The sequence below is a fragment of the Thamnophis sirtalis genome, unplaced genomic scaffold (genome assembly GCF_051295495.1).
Source record: "Thamnophis sirtalis isolate CommonGarterSnake01/CBP01778 unplaced genomic scaffold, rThaSir2_p1.2 scaffold_4, whole genome shotgun sequence".
Lineage (NCBI taxonomy): Eukaryota > Metazoa > Chordata > Lepidosauria > Squamata > Natricidae > Thamnophis > Thamnophis sirtalis.
Window position 1 is genome coordinate 79,020,108 of NW_028261384.1, and position 21,691 is coordinate 79,041,798.

A 21,691-nucleotide genomic window follows, 5' to 3' on the forward strand; every position below is an offset into this window, starting at 1 on the left:
CGGAACTTCCTCTCTCACTTCCGGGGGTCCCGCCGCCCGGCAGAAGCCCCTGAACTGCCGCGGAATCTGTTCGTGAATCAAAATGGATCCGCGCGGCAGGAGGAGAGGTTGGGGCGCTGCCAGCCGCCCGCAGACAATTTCCTCTCGCTTTCGGGGGTCCCGCCGCCTGGCAAAAGCCCCTGAATCGCGTGGAAGTTATCTGCTGGCGGCGTCCGTTCGTGATTGGGATCCATCGCCGCCTCCGAGAGGGTATACAGAACACTATTTACCTAAATGTGCATATATACAGTTTAGTATTTTAGCATTTATTTTTGAAAAAAATCAAACTCCTAAATCATGGTGTATAGCTTATTGCTCCTATCTTGGACATATTTTTTCTGATCAAACATTTGTGTTTACTGGGGTGGTGCATAAAGCTGAAAAGAGTTATTGTTTGTAATTTTTCTACATTATTTTGCTGTTAAAGAAGAGTTTTCTTCTTGGGGATAGATATTGATGGAAATTTCTTGTGCCATTAGGAATTGTTGCAAAGAAAAGATAAAGAATCTTATGGTGTGATATTGGTGAATTTTTTAAAAAAATAGTCTGTGTTGTCTTTCTGTCCCAAATAGTTAAATATAATTTCATTATGAACATCTGCAGGGTTTATGGGATTCCCATAATATGGGAGATTCATGCCTTTGTAGGTCATATTTGCCCATTTGTGGTTTTCTGTCTCATCTGTGAAATTCACAACCTTTTATTTGTTATGTTCTGAATTTTTCTCTTTTTAGAAAGTGATAAGAAATCTACCTGCAATTTAATCTTGACCAGGCATCCTGACTTTTAAGAAGTCACTGACATGCCAGTTTTAAAATTGTTTTTTTTCTTGATAGTTAAGGTCAAAAATTTAAACTTGCTGTCACAACTTTGAGCAGGGTGTGAGATTGTTGATGTCCATTTTACTGTCTTTCAATAACTGTATAATGTTCCAATCAAGCCTCAAATTAAGATGTTACCAACTAGTATGTGAACTACTGGAAAGATTGTGTGCCTATAGAGTTAAGAGTAAGAGTTTCATTTCATGCATCAGAAGGCTGTATAGTGTAGAGAGAAAAATATGTTCAAAACATTACAGTTGTATGTGTTAGCCGCCTGAATCTATATTACTGTCTTTGTTTTAAAAAATTTCTCTCAGGATCCCAAAATGGTATTTGTTTGTATGGGTTATATTTATCAATATGTATTGCATTAAATATTGAAATATAAGTATTCACTGCTACTGTGGATTCTCACAATTGTTTGATGGGATTTCAACATAGGCTGGCAAATTTGAATTTTGAGTACCCTTGATTGGGTCTGACCCTCTGGACTCCAAGGAGAGATTTTAAGAAACACTGATTTCTTTTGCCAGGTAATATGTAATAGGTTGCCACTGCAAGTGTATTTGAAAAAGATAGCTTACTCTATGGTGTTGTTTTTTTTATTTTTATACTGGAATTCTTCATGAAAAAATCCAAAAGGATTTACAAAAGAATAATAAAATATCTCTTCAAGAAAACAATAAAACTAACAGTGTCAGTGAAGATAATATAGAAAAGCAAGGCATAATTCTTTTTTAAAAAGCAGTCTAAGAGGGAGGTTGTCCTGAAGCACATGTTACTCTAGAATTGCCTTGGGTGAACAGGCTTGATTTCAGCTGTTCAAACAAACCAATGTGTAGAAAACAGCTACACATTTCCTAATTTATTATTAAATAATAATTCTATCAGGGGCTTTCAGCAGTTTACAGCAACAAAAATGCCAAATAAAATTATATTATTATAAAATCATTGTAACAATTCCACAAAAACAATAAAAAGAAAATCCAGTGATAAAACCATATTAAATCCCAATGGCTCTAGATTCTAGAAGACAGAATAATTTGTACAGCCTTCCTGAATGGACAGCAGGTTAGGGCTCCCTGCTCTGGAGGAGGTTTCCAAAGGATGGGCACCAGCTGAGACCTTCCTCCTGAGAAAGCCCTACCTTTGTCATGAATGGGATTACTAGCAGGGCCTCCCCAGAAGATATTTAAAGCTCTGGTAAGATAGCTTTGAGGGGGGTGGTCTTTAAATATTTGGACTTTAAGCTGATTTTGGAAAATCTGTAAATTTTAAAGCACAAAACTGCTATTGGCTTGTTTCCAGATGAGTCATTTACTGTAAGGAGTATAGGCTCAATGTATTTTAAAATAATATTTTATTTATTGTGCATATGATTTTTTAAAATAGTGGTATTCTGTGTTGATTCTTTTTTTAAATTGTCTTAGACTATTTAAAAAAAGATTCTATCCAAAATAAATTGAAACAAGCCATTTTAAAAATTTCTATGCACAATACTTTGAAATGGACTCAGGAGTTATGATTGACACTGAGTGAATTTGCACTTTTAATAATCAGGAAGATACAATGGCATTGAAAAAAGTGACTGATGACCATTTTTCACACTTAGCGACCATTTTCACTTAGCGACCGTTGTGGCATCCTCATGGTTACGCGATCAAAATGTTGATGTTTGGCAACAGATTCGTATTTCTGATGGTCGCTAAGTGAGGAGTCTCGAGGAGGGGGAAAACATTTAGTGACCAAAGTTACAATGGCATTGAAAAAAGTGACTGATGACCATTTTTCACACTTAGCGACCGTTGCGACCATTTTTCACACTTAGCGACCGTTGCAGCATCCTCATGGTCACGTGATCAAAATTTTGTTTGGCAACAGATTCGTATTTATGCTGGTTTCAGTGTCCTGGGGTGACCTTTTGCCAAAAAAAATTTTTTTTAATGAAGCCCCCCCCCCCCCCCCCCCCGGTCAAGGGTGTCCCTCTTTTCCAATCTGAAAATCTGGTCACCTTATACATACATCTCTACTAAGAAATAACTGTGGGGATCTTACCTAGAGGGGTTTGAATCTTTAATTTTAAATTTGAATTCGGTTATCAGTAACAGATCACTAGCTCACCCCAAAATGCTGGTTTCAAAAAACAAAAAATGGTTCGATAGAGATTGTGTTCAACTAAAAAGGATATATAATGTGGAATACAAGAAAAGTAAAAGTACCCTCTTTGAGGAGCACACTTACTACTTAAAGCAGCTGAAAGCATAATATAAGAACCTTCTAAAAGAAAAGAAAAGTGCAGCTCTGAAGGAGTCTTGGCATAGACTAATTACAGCAGTCAGGACAAAAAATACATCCCTTTTTTGGTACATCACCAGAGGATTGGGGAAAACCTCCCCTAACCCCAACAAATCAGGTTCCGATTCATGCCTGGGAAGAGTATTTTAGGGAGTTTTATACAGATCCTGACTATGTAACCAAGAAGAGCCAAGTTAGTTTGGACCAAACTCCTTACTGGCCCCCTGTTATACCGGAAAAGATATCCCGGTTGATTGGAGCCCTAAAGGCTAATAAGGCCAGAATGTCCTGCCAGAAATAATTACAAAGAACCCCCCTTGGTGGGCTCCACTTTTAGCATCTCTGTTTACATTTATAGATAAAACAGGCCATATGCCTAGAGATTGGGGAGTAGCAATTATCATACCAATTTATTAAAAAGGGAATAGAAATGACCCAGGCAATTATAGGCCCATTAGTCTTCTAAGCGTTGTTAGTAAACTGTATGCCAAACACCTAAGTTATAAACTTCAAGATTGGCTAATTTCAGGAGGGATAAATAAAGACGAAGAAGCCAGTTTTAGAGAAGGAAGATCTACAGTGGATCATATCTTGGTAGTCCACCATTTAGTACAAAAATACACATATTTAAAAAAATCTTCTCTTTTTGTGGCCTTCCTGGATTTTAAACAGGCCTTTAATTCAATATCCAGGATCACCCTCTTAAATTAAAATGCACCACTATCAATAAACGCCTCCTCTTCCTCATACAAAAATTGTATGCCAATTCCACCTTGAAAGTGAGGTGCAATCCCCAAGGGAGTTTAACCGGCTCACTAAGGGTACAAAAAGGGGTACGGGCAGGGTTGCATCCTGTTCCCCTCTCTCTTCAACTTCTATATTAATCCCGATTGATCTCTTACAGAACCCTGTTTTCCATCCTCCTAACCTAGCACAACGCAAAGTACCAATTCTCTTATCTGCTGATGATGCCACTATCATTTCACAAACCCCCATAGGACTGAAGAGAGCAATTAGAGAGAGCACACTCGGCTACTGCAGGCAAAACAAGCTGGTCCTTAACTTCTAAAAATCAAAAATTTTAGTTTTTGCTAAAAGACCAAGCCAATACTCATGGAAAATAGAAGGATATAGTTTGGAACAGGTTCGAACATTTAGATACCTTGGTGTGGTATTCCACTCACTAGGGACATGGAAGGCACACCTGGATCACACATTGCAAGTAGCCATTAGATCCTCAAATGCAATCAAATATTTATTTTATACAGGTGGAGGTCAGTTAGTACCTGCTGCCTTAAAACTTTTTGAGGCCAAAACATTGGCACAAATTCTTTACGGGGCACAAACAGGAATCCTTGCAAAGAGAGACTTGCTAGAAACCACAGAAACTAAATTCCTGCGAGCCATCTTAGCTGCACCCAATGGAACTCCAAATGCCCAGTTAAGAATTGAGAAAGGCGTGCCGCAAATTCAGGTAAGAGCCTGGAAGATGATGATCATTTATTGCCTTAAAATGCATTTCTTCCCAGAGGGACTGTCCCCAGTAGTGTTGACTGACAATTTCCCTTCCCCCTGGAAACAGCTAATCACAAGCTGGGCTCTTATGGACTCTCACCATTATTCTTAATGTCCCTATGCTTTGATCAAGCAAAACAAGTAGTAATTAATAGAATGAGGGAGATGGAGTTCCAAGAAAAACTAAATAGGTTGCCTCTCCACAGTAGGGACAGAATCAAACAGGGTATGTGGGAATCGGCAAGATAGCTAAATGACCTGATCTTCCCAAAACAAAGAATAGCTTTCTTCAGAGCCAGATTTAACATTCTTCCTTCAGCACTCCTATAAGAGAACACCTATAGCAGAACGGGTTTGTATATGTGGTAAAGGAGAAGTGGAAGATAATTTACATGTTCTATTACACTGCGAGCTATATAGAGCTTGTAGGTTTGCACATATTCTCCCCTTATTAGAGAGATTGCCAGGGAGGGCAGACAATTTTTATCTAGGCTTTCTCCTCCAGGACACTAACCCGGTTACCACATATGCAGTGGCAAAGTTCTGTGCTGCTGCAATGTCCATAAGAAAAAAATTGGTTACAGAAGTATAGTACCATCTTGTACCAATTATCTGGACATACCTCTAACAATCTCTGGACCATTATGTTATTATCCACTTTTAATGTCAATACTTTTTAATTATATCTTAATATTAGTATTTTTTAATATAGTGTAAAAACTAATGTGTATTGCTGGTCTTTGACCGTAATAAAGATTTTACTTACTTTAAAAAAAAATCCTCTCCCCAAGTCATGTATATTCCATGTAGCTACTTTCATTATTTCCCTATCTATTACTCATATTACATAATCCCTTTGGTCTCCATGTGTATTCTAACATAAAATTTACAAAACTAAAACTATACAGTATGCATATTATCCCAAAATGTAAATAAGCTAAAAACATATATAATAACCCTCTTCCCTTCTTCGGGAGATCTTCCTCCTCTCCGCCGCATAACGCCTCCAGGGGAGAGAAGAGGAGCCATCCATACGTGGACTTCGATCATCCACTCCACCTCCCTTAACCATCTTTACCCTATTTCTATACCCAAATATATGTTGTAACACATATCCCTTAATATAGCTATTACAAATATTTATATACTGTCTCTATAGTGAACTTGTAACTCCTGTTGCTTCATCCAGCTTCCCTTTTTCTTGTAGATTTTCTTTCTTTCTTCTCCATTTCCCTTCTTGAAAATTTTGACATCTCATTCACTTTCTGGATTTGCTCCATGAACTGATGATTCTGAGCTCCATCATCTCCTCCTTTATTTCAGCTCTATAAGATCTTCCACCATGTGGAAATCTCAAAAAAAAAAAGAAAAAAAAGAACTGGATAACCCCAGCTTTAATTAATTTATATTTTTCTTCAATAATTGACAAACCGTCTATCAGGAATGAGCAAATTAGTTAATGTGTTATTTTAAGAAAATAAATAAGCTGTTTGAGGAGGAGAATTAAGAGAATCAGTGATAGAGAATGAAATAAGCCATCTTAGAAAGGAGATAAACTATCATTAGAACAGTACTTGGATCCTTGACATGTCGTAGGCCAGCAATGAAACCAATGAAAACATGCCCATAGTCATTGTGGGAAGGAGATATAATAAGGTGACCAGATTTTCAGATTGGTAAAGAGGGATGCCATTGACGGGGGGGGGGGGGGGGGGTTGATTAAAAATTTTATATTTTGTCAAAAGGTCACCCCAGGACACTGAAACCAGCATAAATACGAATCTGTTGCCAAACAAAATTTTGATCACGTGAGCATGAGGATGCTGCAACGGTCGCTAAGTGTGAAAAATGGTCATCAGTCACTTTTTTCAATGCCATTGTAACTTTGGTGACTAAATGTTTTTCCCCTCCTCGAGACACTTCACTTCTTCCTTCATTCCTCTTGCTTATCTACCTTCACCTTATCCGTCTTCTGCTCTTTCCCTCTCTTCCTTCCTTTCTCCTTCCATCCTCTCTTCTTTCCTCACTCACTCCCTTCCTCCTTTTCTCTTCCTTCCTCCTTCCATTCTTTCAGCTTCATTTCTTTTGCCTATCTACCTTCTCTGTTTTTCTGCTCTTTCCATTTCTCTCTTCTTCTTCGCTTCTGTTCCTTCCTCTTTCCATCCTTTCCTATTTCTTCCTTCTTCCTTCCTTCTGCCTATCTACCTTCACTTTCTCTGTCTTTCTGCTCTTTCCCTGTCTTCCCCTTTCCTCCTTCCCTCCCTTTTTTCCTTTCTAGTTCCATCTTTTCTTCTTTCCTCTCTCCCTCCCTTTTTCTTTCTTCCTTCCTTCCTCCTTCCTCTTGCCTATCAACTTCATCCTCTTTGTCTTTCTGCTCTTTCCCTCTCTTCCCTCTCTACCCCTTTTCTTCCTACCTCCTTCCCTCTTTTCTCCCTCCCTTCTTCTTTTTCTTCCTTTCTTCTTCCATCTTCCTCCTTCTCCTTCCATTCTTTCTCCTTCCATCCATCTTTTCCCCTTCCATCTTCTCCCCCTCCCTTCTTCTTTTCCTTCCCCCCTCCCTCCTTCCTTCCTCTCCTTCCCTTTCTCACACACAGGAAGGGTAGGGGGCGGCTTTCTAGTCGCTTTCACAGCATAATTTCTTTATCTAACTTTTAAAAAATAGTATGCAAATCAAACTTGAGATTTTCGTAACCTGCGAAGCACCAAGTTATTTTCTGTTGTTAAAAATTCGCAGCTACTCCATTCTTTCCGATAGGGAACTGCATTTCCCAAGATGCCTCAGGTCCCCAAAGCACTGAACACGGTTTTGCAATTGACTCCAGCGAGGCCTGGTAGCCACTGGCAGGGGTGGCTGTCAGGGCGCTGATGGCGGAGCGGATGCGCCCAGTTTGTTACTGCTTCCAGTGATCGAGACGGACAAGGGAAGCGGCAGTGGCGGATGTCAGACATCGGCAGTGACTGTAACGACTGCTCGGGCGAGGTGCGGAGGAAGAACAGAAGGTCCCTCCTGCCCGCGACGACGGCTCCAGCCATGGACGAGCAGGCTGGCCCCGGCGTCTTCTTCAACAACAACAACACGCTGCTCTTGCCACCACCTCCGGGTGGGAAGCAACCACGCCTCGCGGACTTGCTTCCCACCGCAGCACACCGCCGCTGGCGGCGCGTTGTTGTTGTTGGGGCCAGCCTGCTCGTCCATGGCTGGAGCCGTCATCGCGGGCGGAAGGGACCTTCTGTTCTTCCTCCGCACCTCGCCCGAGTGGTTGTTACAGTCGCTGCCGACATCCGACATCCACCACCGCCACTTCCCTCATCCATCTCGATCACTGGAAGCAGTAACAAACTGGGAGTGTCCGCTCCGCTGTCAGCATCCTAACAGCCACCCCGGGCTCTGGAAGAGGCAGAGGTAAAGAGGCGGCGGTGGGGGGGGGGACCCTCAGCTCGCTTCCCACCACAGCACAGGCGCCACCAGCAGGCTTGCTTTGCTGAACACGGGGGCGACTGACACTAGTTTGAGCGGCTGCGGCCGGCACAAACTACCATCAGTCGCTCCGTGCTCATCAAAACAAGTCTGGGGAGGTCCTTTGCTAAAAGGGCCATAGTTCCCCATTCCTGTTCTAAAAAAGCATCAAGGAGCGAGACCACATGGAGGTACTGCTCAGCACACAGCCCCACTAGCTAGTCCCAGCGAGTAACATTAGGCAAAGGGGCAGAATAGCCCGACTTTAACTTGCTTCTTTGACAACTCTTCTGTCCCGAAGAACAGGAGAAAAGAATCTGGAATTTAGCCCAGCCACCATCCTTCTGCATTACAGACATACGAATCCGCAGGAAAGCGATAATAACGCACTGAGCATTAATCTCATGGAGCCTCCAGAGAACACCAGGGCTATGGAAGGAGGCAAAAGACGCTCCGAAGCAAATCGCCTTTCTCCTCTCGGCACTCACCATTGCTGCACTCAACATTAATTGATAAGCCAGGCTGAAGGCACTTGTAAATGTTGGAATCCATACTAAATTGCCAGAGAAATCTCAAGACGCCTGCAAACTAGCCCGCTACCGCAAAAGAGCACTCAACGAACTGTCGCCATTTTGAATGGGGCATGCCAAAAAGGCTGCCGGGAAACGACGTCCGTCCAGGGACTTCGACGTTTGCAGAACTACATCTCCCAGCATGCAGTGGGAGCTCCTCACATTGTCCACTTTAAAATTACATTTCCAAGTGGCTTGGGTGCAGAAGATGGTAAAATCGATTCAAATCTAATGCAGACAGTTCAGAAAGTGGTAGTCCTTCTCAGGGCGGCCCGCCCAACTCCACAAAGGGAGAAGGAGAGGAGGGCTGTCTCCTCCCCCCAGCTGCCCTACTGTGGAGGGACAAAGGCTAGTGGAGGATGCAGGGTGGGGGGGGGAAAGCCAGCCCGTGGCGGCTACTGCCAGCCCACAGCCTCCCTAGGCGAGAGGTCCATCTCCGCGTCCACATGTGGAATTTGCTTCACCTGGGCAGCGGCGGGAGGCGGAACTGGCGGCTATGCACTGGGCCGGCCGGCAGAACCGGGAGGGGGCGGCAGGGGTTGCTGGCATCGCAGCACGAGCTGCCGAGTCACTCGGCGCATCCCGCTGTGACTAGCGGGGACAGCGCTGAAAGCTTGGGCTCCGCTCCTCCATCTGGGGCGGCCAAGCGCTTTCCTCAAAAACGGCACTTCCCATGACCTCCCGTAACTCCCCAGATTTTGGAAGCTGGCAACTGGGTTTTCGCTAGAGCAATGTTTCTCCGCTGCCGGTCTCTGCATTTTCCTTCCTCCCCCCGCACCCCCACCTTCCACACACATCCAGCTTCCAAAATCTGGGGAGTTGTGGGGAGTGATGATCTTCTTCCCCTCTCTCAGGTTGCCCGGTCTCCCCCCCCCCCCGAGTTCCTCTCATGAGTAGCTCGCAAGGGAAGGCCTTCCCTTCCCTTGCTAAAGGCCGCTGCCGCCCACCTGAAACGGCGAAGCCTCCCGATTCCCACCGGCACCGCCGGAGTTACTCACCAGGGCAGTGCAGCAAAAGCAAACGGTGAAGGTGAAATGAAATGGAGACTCGTGAGAGTCGCAACTCATGCGGCGTGCTTAAGCGGACTCCAGCCAATCAGTGAGCTGGCTGGGATGGAAAATTTCAAGCATGCCACATGCGTGCTTAAAGTTTTTCATCCCAGCCAGCTCACTGATTGGCTGGAGTCCAGGCCAATCAGTGAGTGGCAGGATGGGCTGGCTTAGATTTTTAGTGAAGATAGAATAGATGGGGGAACGGAACGAGCGAGCTAGCAGCAGCTGATGGGCGGGGAAGCCAGCGAGCGCCAAAATAAAGCGGGGTTTTTTGAGAACGGCCCGGGATGCGGGAAAAATTATGAAAAGGCATGCCTGTCCTGCCAGATGCGGGACGTCTGATCACCTTAAGATATAACAATTCAGTCTTTTAGGACCCATTTAGGACTTCACCCACATACTGCTAGGAGCCGGGGTGGCACAGTGGTTAGAATGCAGTTTTGCATACTAATTCAGCTCACTACCAGGAGTTTGATCCTCATGGATGACTCAGCCTTCTGAGGTCAATAAAATGAGGACCCAGATTGTAGGAGGCAATATGCTGACTAAGCTGCATAGAGAAGCCTGTAAAGCACTAAGAAGCAGTGAATAAGTCTAAGTGCTATTACTTAACTACATTCTCTGTTTTTTTTATAAATAATTAATGTATTTTTCGGAGTATAAGACACACCTGACTATAAGACGCACCTGACTATAAAACGCACCTAGGTTTTAGAGGAAGAAAACAAGGGAAAATATTCTGAACCAAATAGTGTAGTAATGTATTTAATAAAATATAGAAGAATGATTTTTACAATCACATAAAGTCAACAGCGGTATTAACAATCCGACAATCATCATTGTCATTAACAAATGAGAAGAGACTTTAAGATTCAAGTGGTTGGACCACATTATTCTTAAAAGCAATCATAGTAAATTTCATCCACAGAGGTCCTGTTTAACATTCAAAGAACCATTATTCTACTAATTATAAACAAAAAAGTAATTCCATTGAAAATGAATAACAGAGAAAGAATAATTTAGAAAGCAACGTGAAGGAATATATGTATTGAGAAAGAAAAATTCTTGATATTTAGATAGATTCTAGTAAAGTTAAGAATTTGCTTTTATTTGTGTGCAATGACTTAGTTTTAATATGTTTTTCCCCCTAGGAGTACCGTAGTCCTTGTTCTCTTAGTATTTTGCATGTGCTTCCTGGTGGCATGCATCATGTATCTACATGTCACTCGAGTACAAGTAAGTGACCTGAAATGTGAAAGTTCTTGTGGAAAAGGAATATATGTATCAATTATCCCAGTCTTGATTTTATTTCTTCTATATTTCATGTCTATAGGAAGATAGCTGTTTTAATGTATAATACCTAATGTTATTTAGGGCTTTTAGGAATCTTATATTTCACTTCCTTTTAAAACCCTTTTATTAAATCTATTTTTTATTGATGAAAATAAAAATTGTACCAGTTCTGATACACAGAGAAATAATGACTACATCACACTCCAGTAAATAAACGATAAATGCTTAAAGAGTTTTTGGTTGTGAAACTGAGTTTGTTATGAATTAATTTAATTTACCCTAACTCTACTTACATTTAAATAATTATTTTGTTAATATATTGATTCTGGAGTTATAATGCTCAGTTTGCATTATTAACATCATTATAGCTAGGAGCAATAATATAGAAAAGAGAACAAAATGAAAAGACTTGGGGAAATCACGTGGAGAAGTAGATAATATCTGGAATAAAACTCAAGAAAGATTTTGAAAAGCCTCAAGAGAGAGTCCCATATCCCTTACAAAGCGGTTGAAACAGTTTTTACCAAAGCAAATAGAAGGCAGAGAAAGCCTCTGGTGGCCAACTCATGGAAGCCAATACCTATGTTGCAAAGTGGTTAGATATAAACACTCAGAGAAATTTCTTTCCAGTAACAAGTGGAGCAGAAAAGAATTGGCTTGACTATGAGGCTAAAACTTAAAAAAAAGGAAACAGCTTACTTGTGACTTTATTACCAGCATACTCAAAGTTTTACTCTTCCTGTTGCTTATTCATAGTGAGAAAATTGTTGCATGAAAAATATAAATTTTGAAGAGTTTATTTATTTTATTAAGAGAATCCATTTAGCAACCGTAGCTATTTTGTGGGTCATCTTGCTATTGGTTGAAAATAATAAATTGCAATCTATTTAACAAAATTAGGCAGAAATAAACATCTAATAACTTATTTTAGACAATTAATTTCAACAATTGAAATATATTTTTCAGCATAAGACAATATTAGGCCATTGTATAATTTTTAATACATCTGGACTAAGGTTGACTTAAAATGCATTATAAGTCTGTTGCATGTGATTCCTTGTGGATGCTAGTAAACATTCTTCAATCAAAATTGATGTGTTTGTAACTAAAACTTTTACTTTTCATGAGGTAGGAACATCCATATAATATATAAATTTTATATGCATTTCATACAACCTATGGATTGATAAAATCTTGATTATATTCATACAATTATCATTTTTGTTGTTCAATACAATATAATAAATATAATCAGAAACATTAGTAACTGTGACAAAGAAGTATTAAAATATCACCCATCTTTAACTGACTGAACTTTCTTTGAAGTCAAATGTTAATTATGTGAAACATAATCTGAAAATACAACCGAATTATGTTTTATGACCATAAGAAATAAAATATTTTCCCTTTTTGTGGGTTGAAGGAAATGCATCAGGACATTACTAATTTTATCACATCTTTCAAGAAGAATAAGAATTGGAAAAGATTACCTGGCACAAAAGATTTGAAAATTGAACTTGGGAAATTATGGCATAAACCAGCCATGGTGATCCCAGTGTTGATTGGCACATTGGGGCCATACTAAAAATATTGGATTGCACTTTAAAAATCTGCAAATTGACATTATTTCCATTTGTCAATTACAAAAGGTCACTCTGCTTAGATTCGTATACCACACTGCCACATTATGACATCCTAGATTTTGGGGAAGAACTTGATGTATATAAAGGCCAGTATCAGCTAAAGAATTGACAACTGTGATTTCACAACAATAATGTGGATAATCATTTTCCAAATGAATATATATTGGTTTTGTCTTTCAGTGTTTTCCAGGGTGCCTGACAATACAAATTAGAACCATTTTGTGTATTTTTATTGTGATCTTAATTTACTCAATGGCACAAGGCTGTGTGGTAAGTAATATGAACCTATAAATAAATTGTTATATCAAAGGTACAATGTATATGGATACAGAAAAAAGTATTCTTGGTGGCCCATTGCCTAACTTGGAAGCAAAAATGCTCCCCCATGGCCATCTGGAGAACAGTTAAAACCTGGCTTTTCTAAAAGACATTTAATGATGAAGGAGACAGAGAAGATTCACATCACTATTGTCTATTATTGGTTAGAGATTTCTTATTGTTCTTATAACATTTTTATCAAAAACCTATGGAGTGAGATAGTTTCTAAATAAACAAATATCATCAATGAGAGGTGTACTATCCCATCAGCTTGCTTCTGGCAATGTCTAATATTAACTGGGTTCATTACTGAACTGAATTACTATAACATACTCTATAAGAAATGAATGATCCAGAATGTAATTAGTACCTCTGGAGAATCCCTGATCTAGGATGCCCCTGACTTGCCTGTGTTACATTGCTATTATATGAGTTGCACTGTGTTTCAGTTTCTTTCTAGCAGCAATTTAAGGTGCTGATTATCACCTTTAAATCCCTGAAGGACACATGACCTGCTAATTAGTGAAACTGCCCCTCCCTAGGGTATGTACCCATCCCATCTTTCCATTGGACATGGTGGGCATTTCCAAGGTCCCTTTCCTTAAATGTCAGTCTAGTGAAACCTCAAGGACATGTTGTCTGTAGCTGCCCTGGCCCTTTGGAATAGCTTAGCACTAATGTCTAGAAGGTTTCAGCCTTTTAGTCTTCTGGGCCATGAAGAGGTTCATAAACCAGGCATTGGCTTAGGATAGGGAGGAACTGGCATTTGTGGATATTGTAGATTTGCATTAAGAGATTGGATCGTCTCAGCCGTGTTTATTTTGGTTGGGTTCATCAGTCGGAATTTTGATATACTATTTTTGAGCCAGGTTTCATCTGTATCTGTTCGTGTATCTTTGGTTTTTTTTTGCCTAGGTGTAAAACCTTGCTTTTCTACACATTAAATTTCATATTGTTGGATAGGGCCCATTGTTCAAGTCTGTTAAAATCTTTTTGGATTCTGATCTTATATTCTGGGGTGTTGGCTATTCATGCTAGCTTAGTGTCATCTTCAGATTTGATGAATTCCCCTCCTATTCCCTCATCTAAGACATGTATGAAGATATTGAAGAGTACTGGGCATAAGGCCCAGTCTTATGATACCCTGAATCTTGTGATACCACACTGCTTGCTTCCTTCCATATAGACTTAGTATCATTAAGGACTACTCATTGAGTATAGTTTGTCAGATACAAATCCATCTGGTGGATATCTTGTATCACACATTTTTTATAATTTACCAAGAAGTAGGTTATGGTCTACTTTGTTGAATGCCTTGATAAAACCTATGTATATTATCTACACTGGTCTACTAATTTTGTCACTTTATCAAAGAATGAAATAAGATTGGTTTGGCATGATCTGTTTTTTAACAAACCTGTGCTGGCTACAAGTTGTATCTTTATTTGTTTGTACATGTTCACAGATCTGTTTTTCCCCCCAGTATCTTCCCAGGTATTGATACTATGCTGATTAGTCTGTGGTTTCCTGGCTCTGTTTTCCCCCTTTTTTGAAGATGGTACCCATATCAGCTGTTTTCCAATTCTCCAGTGCTCCATTTTTTTAAAAGATATGGTACAATGGTTCAGAGATAACATCTGACACCTCTTTCAGAACTCTGGGATGTAATCCATCAGATCCTGATGATTTATATTCATCAAGATCATACAGTGTTCTCTTACAATTTTTTTGCTTATTTTAATTTTTATTTCTAGTCTGGCTTTTACACGTGTTTGGTAGGTTGGGCTATAGTTTCTTTCTGTATGAAGACTGATGCAAAGAATGAGTTAAACAGCTCTGCTTTCTCTCTACTGCTTGTTACTTCCTTGCCATCTTCTCTCTTTATTGGACTGACTGTTTCCTTGACTTTTTTTCTTGTTATTTATATTTTGAAAGAAACTTTTTGAAAAATTATCTTTGACTTTTGTTGCAAGCACTTTTCATTCTGAGCCTTTGCTTTCCTGATTTCATTCTTGCAGATTCAGGCTATCTGCCTTAGTTATGTGTCCCTCTTTCCATTTTTTTGTACTTGTCTTTTTTGCCTTTCAATTTATCAGAGAGATCTTTGTGCAGCCTTGCTGATTCCTTCTTGGATTTCTTGTGTTTCTTTTTCAGTGATATTGTGTTGGACTGGGCTTTTATGATCATATTTTTCAGTGTTTCCCATTCTTCTTGAAACTTCTTTCCCCTGTAGGATTTTTATCCATGAAACTTTTCTTAGGCTCTCTCTGAGTTTGTTAAAATAGAAAATCTTCTCAAAACTTTCTCAGTGCTGATATCTTCTTGATGCCAGGAGAACAAATCTGATCATACTACACAGCAGAACTTCTTTTGATGATGACAAGCATGTGATCCATGTAGTGGCACCATCAGATTGTTTTCTGATGCAAGCCCATTCCATTATCTTATTGGCAAGAATCCCACTACTCCTTCACCTTGGCCCTCTGTTTCATCAGACCTTAAGCCTTGTCATGCAAGTGGTTTTTCTCTTTCTGTAGGCACTGTTGAAAACTTGTGTCACCCTTCCCCAATCCATCCACGACTGGAACATATAGTATTGGAAAGAGTTTCCCATCAGAAAAACTTGTCACTTAAATAAATTCAGAAGAGATCAGCACAGTACAGAGTAACAGAATTGGAAGAGATCTTGTAGGTCATCTAGTCCAACCCCCACCCAAATAGAAGACCCTACATCAGATGGCAGTCCAGTATGTTCTTGAAAGCTTCCAGTGAAGAAGCTCCCACAACTTCTGAATGCAAGCTGTTCCATTGGTTGATTGTTCTCACTGTCAGAAAATTTATCCTTATTTCTAGGTTGAATCTCTCTTTGATACTTTTCCATCCATTATTCCTTGTCTGACCTTCAGGTGCTTTGGAAAATAGGTTGACCGACTCCTCTTTGTGACAGCCCCTCAAATATTTGAACACTGCTTTCATGTCTCCCCTGGTCCTTCTCTTCACTAGACTAGTCATCCCAGTTCCTATAACCATTCTTCATGTGTTTTAGCATCCACTCCCCTAATCATCTTTTTTGCTTTTCTTTGCACTCTTTCTAGAGTTTAAAGAAATTCCATATAATTGCATTTAAATATACATACTAAAAGACCCTAAAAGTGACACTAGCAATTTATTTATTTTATTTTGGGATGAAATATTAGTTAGAAATCACTTTTACTCCATGACTGCTGGTACCTCAGTAAGTGAAGTGAATTATATGACATTGTTTGCACTTTTGTGTTGATCAACTAAAGAAACACAGGATGGCCAAGATATTCTCTGCATGTTTTGTACTTTCTCAAGTACAATAATTCAAAGTTTAATACAGGATGTTCCAAACTTGGAGAATGAAATTAGGGATATGGAAATTCCATGTATTGTAATGGTTTATTATTGAGGCAAAGTAGACATTAAACAGGCTGTGGCATTGCAGCTCTTTTTCTTTTTGAAGTCATTAGTTTATATGAAAAGAGACAACTATTCTTGGAGGAAAGGAATTTAATCTTTTCCTGTTCTGCCCCAGAACTAGTGGAAATAAATTCAACATACACGACAATTGCTAGGCTGTTAATTTATTATTACTGAAAGGTACTTCCTGTTCAAGGCAAATAGCTATGAGCAAATGCAGGGAAATGTATCCAGATCAGAATAGGATACAATAGAATAAACTATTGATCAATTCATACACACACACACACACACACACACACACACAGACATTGATGAAAATCATCCCTCAGAGAAGATACATTTAAAATAAGCAATTGCAAATCATACTTTTAACTTCACAGTTTGCTGCTAGCATACACTATATCCAAATTCAACTTTATGAAATTATTTTACAGTGAACTTGATTTAATATATATTACTTTTTTTCCTGCAGGTTGGTTGTATGCCTTGGATCTGGAGCACTAATTCCAGCAGCTCTATAGTTATAATTTCTTCCAGTGGGATAAATAAGACAATGACTGAACTTCCATGCGATACAGCTCATTATTCATTTCTCTCCTGTGTTGTGGGGACTTTGACCCTGGCAATATTTTTACGTGTATCTTCTTTGCCAAAATTGATCCTCCTACTTTTTGTTATGATTCTGTATATAGTTATTTTGGAGCTCAGTGGATACCGAAAGGCAGTAGGGTAAGTTTTGGCATAGTTACAAATGGGCATGACTGCTTCCAAGTTTATCTTCACAGTTGTAATGCAATGCTCTTTTATAGGAGGAATTTTAATATTTGTCAGAGATTTTGAAGATAGTTTTTAACTATTTATGCCTTCCATAGAACAAAGCCACGTATAGAATTTGTTCCTATTTAGTCCCATTTTTCTTTTGCGCTTTTCCTCCATTTCCTATTTATGTAATCCACCATTAGATTATTAAAGCCTATAGGAAATGATTGGGTTCACATGTCCATCATTATATTGCATGTCTTGTTTTCCCCGCAGAGTCAAAAGCTAGGGTCGTGATAGTTCAATATACTTCAGTCTATCTCTCAGCTGAGAGATGAAGAGTACAGCGGAAGCATAGGAGGAAACCAAGTCACTTACTAAAAAATTGGGGAAACTCCTGCTCTGCTCCACAAGTTCAGAAGCGCCATCCATAGCCTTTCTTTTTACTGCTGCTTTTATTGCTCTTTTTATATTCTGTTATGCCATAAAGTTTCCCATAATAAGTAGTAACATTACAATTCTTAAATTCCAACAGTTTGCTATTAAATGTGAAATCATCAGTCATATTATTTTCACCTTGTGAGAATAGCAAAGAATAAAAGTTTGTTTCATTTTTTTCCCAAAGGGATGGCTCCTTTTATATACGTGGCTATGAACCAATATTAGCCATCTTGCTGTTTTCATGTGCTTTGGCACTTCATTCAAGGCAGGTGGATTTGAAGTTACGTTTGGACTACCTCTGGGCTGTGCAGGTAAGAAATACTTTGTCTTAAATATTGTGTTAAATTCCCAGTTTCTATATCTTCTTACTATTTATAAATAATTGTAATTAGAAAATTACTCATCAAATGTATATGGAAATACAACCATAAATATGAACTTTATAAATTTAGGCAGTGGGCAATTCCAGCCCCAACACCCCTTTCTGGTAGAGTTCCCTTGGCCTTTACATCTTCTTTTATGAACCTCAGTTTTGTTAGCTGCTTTATATTTGTCCTTGTCTCAGGCTAATGCCTCCTTCTTCTCTAGTGCCTTGGGAAAGCTTAGACCAATACAGTAACTGCCTTAGATGAGAATCATGGCTAGCCCTTACTTATTGTAAGATAAGGAGGAGGCAAAGTCTCTTCTCTCTCCTCTCTCAGGTCATAGTAAAAAGACATCAAGGAGAGATAGGGATAAATTGGAGTTTGGGGAGGAGGGAAAAGTTGAGACAGGATTATATGAATGAGATAGAAATGGTTTAGTGTGGACCATTCCAAAGCAAGAAAGTCTTCCAATTTCTTTACAATATTTACTTCTAACATAATCTCAACTTGATGGCTGAATTGCCCAGTTTCCTGGCCTTGGGGTGCTGTTGGCAAATACCAGGTCTGTAATAAAAACTCATTCATTCATAATTTGGTGGTGAATGAGTAGACAGATCTGGTGTATATTGCAAAATCATGAGGGTGGGAATGTTGCTCTTTCGGAGGATACAATATTCTTTGCTACCCAGCAGTATTTTTCCTTGAACTATTTGATTTGGGGAAAGCTGCATTGTTTGTTGTCATATGGACATGGTCAATTGCCAAGCTTCACAAAGTAAGGGGTGTTGCTTGTTATATTGAAAGAGATTTGGTATGCTCTCTCATAAAATAGATCATCTGGATCCAGTGGTTTTACATAATCACTATCCAGTCCTCAATCCTATCTTTCTAATTAAAGTTCTTAATACATTGCTGGCAGATCAATTACAGAGCACTCTAGAAGAAGTAGATTTGGAATAGAAGCAGTATTGTTTATTCAAAAAGATAAACTTTTTGTTCTCTTAGTCTTTTTGGCAGTCTTTGATTTCATTGATGATGGTATTCTTGTGGACCTTCATTAAACCACAAGTATCAGAATACCTGTTGCAACAAAGTTCCTGCTCTTACACCAACCATATCCATAACCAGACAATCCTAGTAGCTTGTAGCAGAGGGGGAGATATTGAGTCAGTGGCATTTTTTTGTGGGGTGCCATAGAAGTCAGTTCTGTATCTCCAATTTTTTACAACTCATGATGTCACTAGAAAAAAATCATCCAACACTTTGAGATACAGTGTATCAATATATTGATTATATCAGCTTTATATTGCTATCCAGTGGTAATTGGAAGAAAATATTTTAGTGTAGTACTTGGAGACTATCAAGAATTAGAATAAAATGGCTGAATTTAAATACAGGCAAGATGGAGCTACTGTTATCTAGTAATATCCTTATCCTGTACTGTCTCTTGATGGCAAAGTAGTATCATTTAAAGAGTGGATCCATGATTTTGTTTACGCATAGTTCCTCAACCATGGGTGAAGCAGTAGCCAGGGGAACCACTGTAGCTTTGTATCCATTGTAGCATCAGTATCTGGTATAGGAATAGTACTAATGTAGACCTAAGAACAGTCCACATTAATACTCAGTCGGTATTACATTATATTATAGATAAATTCACCTCCATGGACATTGTAAAAAAAATTCTAAAACTTCTGTAATTTAACTTTGTATGGTAAAATTGTTTTCTTTCTGTTGGTCTTGAATTGTTCTGCATTTGTTTTCAATGAATTATTTGTCACAATCATCAGTTTTATAATAAAGGCTCAACATGCTAGAAACTTACTAGTGCTACATGAACAAATCTGTTTAGCCTTCAAGAATGTAGTCTCTTCTAAGAGAATCTCCTCTCTTTCTAGGACTCAGATCAACTTTATTTTTTATGGCTTGATACCAGTATCTGATCCTGAAGGTCTCTCTTGCCAGCTGTCCCTCCCATCTTCTCCAGTGTAGCTACTTTGGCCTTAAAGAAATGAACTTTCCCCAGAAAACCTAGGAGTTTGTTGAACCAACTGCTCACAAACTTTCTTGTAGCAGTTTATTAGTTTATATATATTTATATTTATTAGATTCTGTTTATAGCTTTTCCTATAGATAAGTACATAATTAGGAGATAAGTTTAATTTCCAACTTTCATATTATTCAAATATAAATTATTGGAATTGGAATTGAAAGAAGATTGTAACACGTAGAACTGACCTTGGAAACCTGAAAGATCATGGCAATGACCTTGGTGCTTGTGAGGACTAGAGAGACTAGAGACGGCTACAGAGCCTCAGGGTCACTGCAAATCAGAGTTTTAACTTATCCCAAAACATTGGAAGTGTGGCTGACTTGGACTTCCTGGATATTATTGTGTGTGGTTAAGGTCCATGGTTGCTAAGCCTACTCTTAATTGAGGAAAGGTGATTTGCCCCACTACGGGGTAGGAAAGTTAAGTGAATCTAAGGTGTTTTCTTTTTATATTTGTATTTATTAGTTTGTCAAACATGTATGAGATAACAGGTATAAATATAAACATGGATATGAACGAAGAAAAGAATACAAATAAATGGGGACAGTAGGACAGTGATGGTAGGCATGCTGGTACGCTTATGCACGTTCCCTTTATGAACTTCTTAGGTATGGGGTGAGGTCCACAGTAGACAGTTTAAGGTTGCTGTGAGGGTTAGAGGATATAACGATGGAGTTGGGTAGAGCATTCCAGGCATTGAGCACTCTGTTGCTGAAGTTGTATTTTCTGAAATCAAGTTTGGAACGGTTTACCTTGAGTTTGTATAGATTGTTTGCCCATATATTATTGAAGTTGACGCTGAATAAGTTGTTGACAGATAAGACGTTGTAGCAGACAATTTTGTGTGTACTGTGCTTAGATCATACCATAGGCGGCGCAGTTCCCAATTGCCCAAGCCCAAAATTTCAAGTCTGATGACATAGGGAATTCTATTGTGAGTAGAGGAATGGAATACTCTTCTCGTGAAATACCTTAGGACCCGCTCAATCATATTAATGTCCAATAAACAGTGTGGATTCAAGGCAGATGAGCTGTATTTGAGAATTGGACTGGCAAAGGTATGCCCTAGTTAGCAATACAATGTTACCGGAGAAGATGCTTCACAAAATTAGATTAATAACTCTTAATGCCTTTTTGGCAACGCTATAACAGTGGGCCCTCGGGCTTAGATCATTTGAGATGAGTACTCCAAGATCCTTGACAGAGTAGGAGTCGTCTATGAGGTCGTTTCTGTCCAACTTGTATTTGGTGTTCTGATTTTTATTGCCAATATGTAGGACAGAACATTTATTAGTCGAGATTTGGAGTTGCCAATTGCACGACCATTCAGACACATGGTCAAGGTTGCTTTGTAGGATAATGGCATTGTCAGTGGTGTTGAATAATTTTACGTCATCAGTGAAGGGAACGCAGCTGCTTTTAATATTTCCCCCCTCTCCCATAGGTTTTTTTTTCCTCCTGATACTGCCAAGTGAATGGGCAGGTGAAGCCAGGGAAGTTCCCAGTGGGCTGTAGGAAGTTCCCTGTGGGAGTGCTCTCATCAGCTAGCCATTCCCTTACTGGGATTTGAAAGGCAACAGTAAAAATATTGGGTTTCTGTTGTGATGGACTCTTGTGACGA

At 39.3% G+C, this 21,691-nt stretch overlaps 1 protein-coding gene across 1 annotated transcript in view; it reads left to right on the plus strand.

Annotated features, from left to right (window-relative positions):
• Positions 1–21,691, plus strand: part of ADCY1 (adenylate cyclase 1) — a 261,866-nt gene that overhangs the window by 227,991 nt on the left and 12,184 nt on the right. The window contains exons 11-14 of the mRNA XM_014060098.2: positions 10,903–10,987; positions 12,868–12,957; positions 16,925–17,181; positions 17,837–17,963. Coding sequence (XP_013915573.1) covers positions 10,903–10,987; positions 12,868–12,957; positions 16,925–17,181; positions 17,837–17,963 — 559 coding nt within the window. The remainder of the gene's footprint in view (positions 1–10,902; positions 10,988–12,867; positions 12,958–16,924; positions 17,182–17,836; positions 17,964–21,691) is intronic.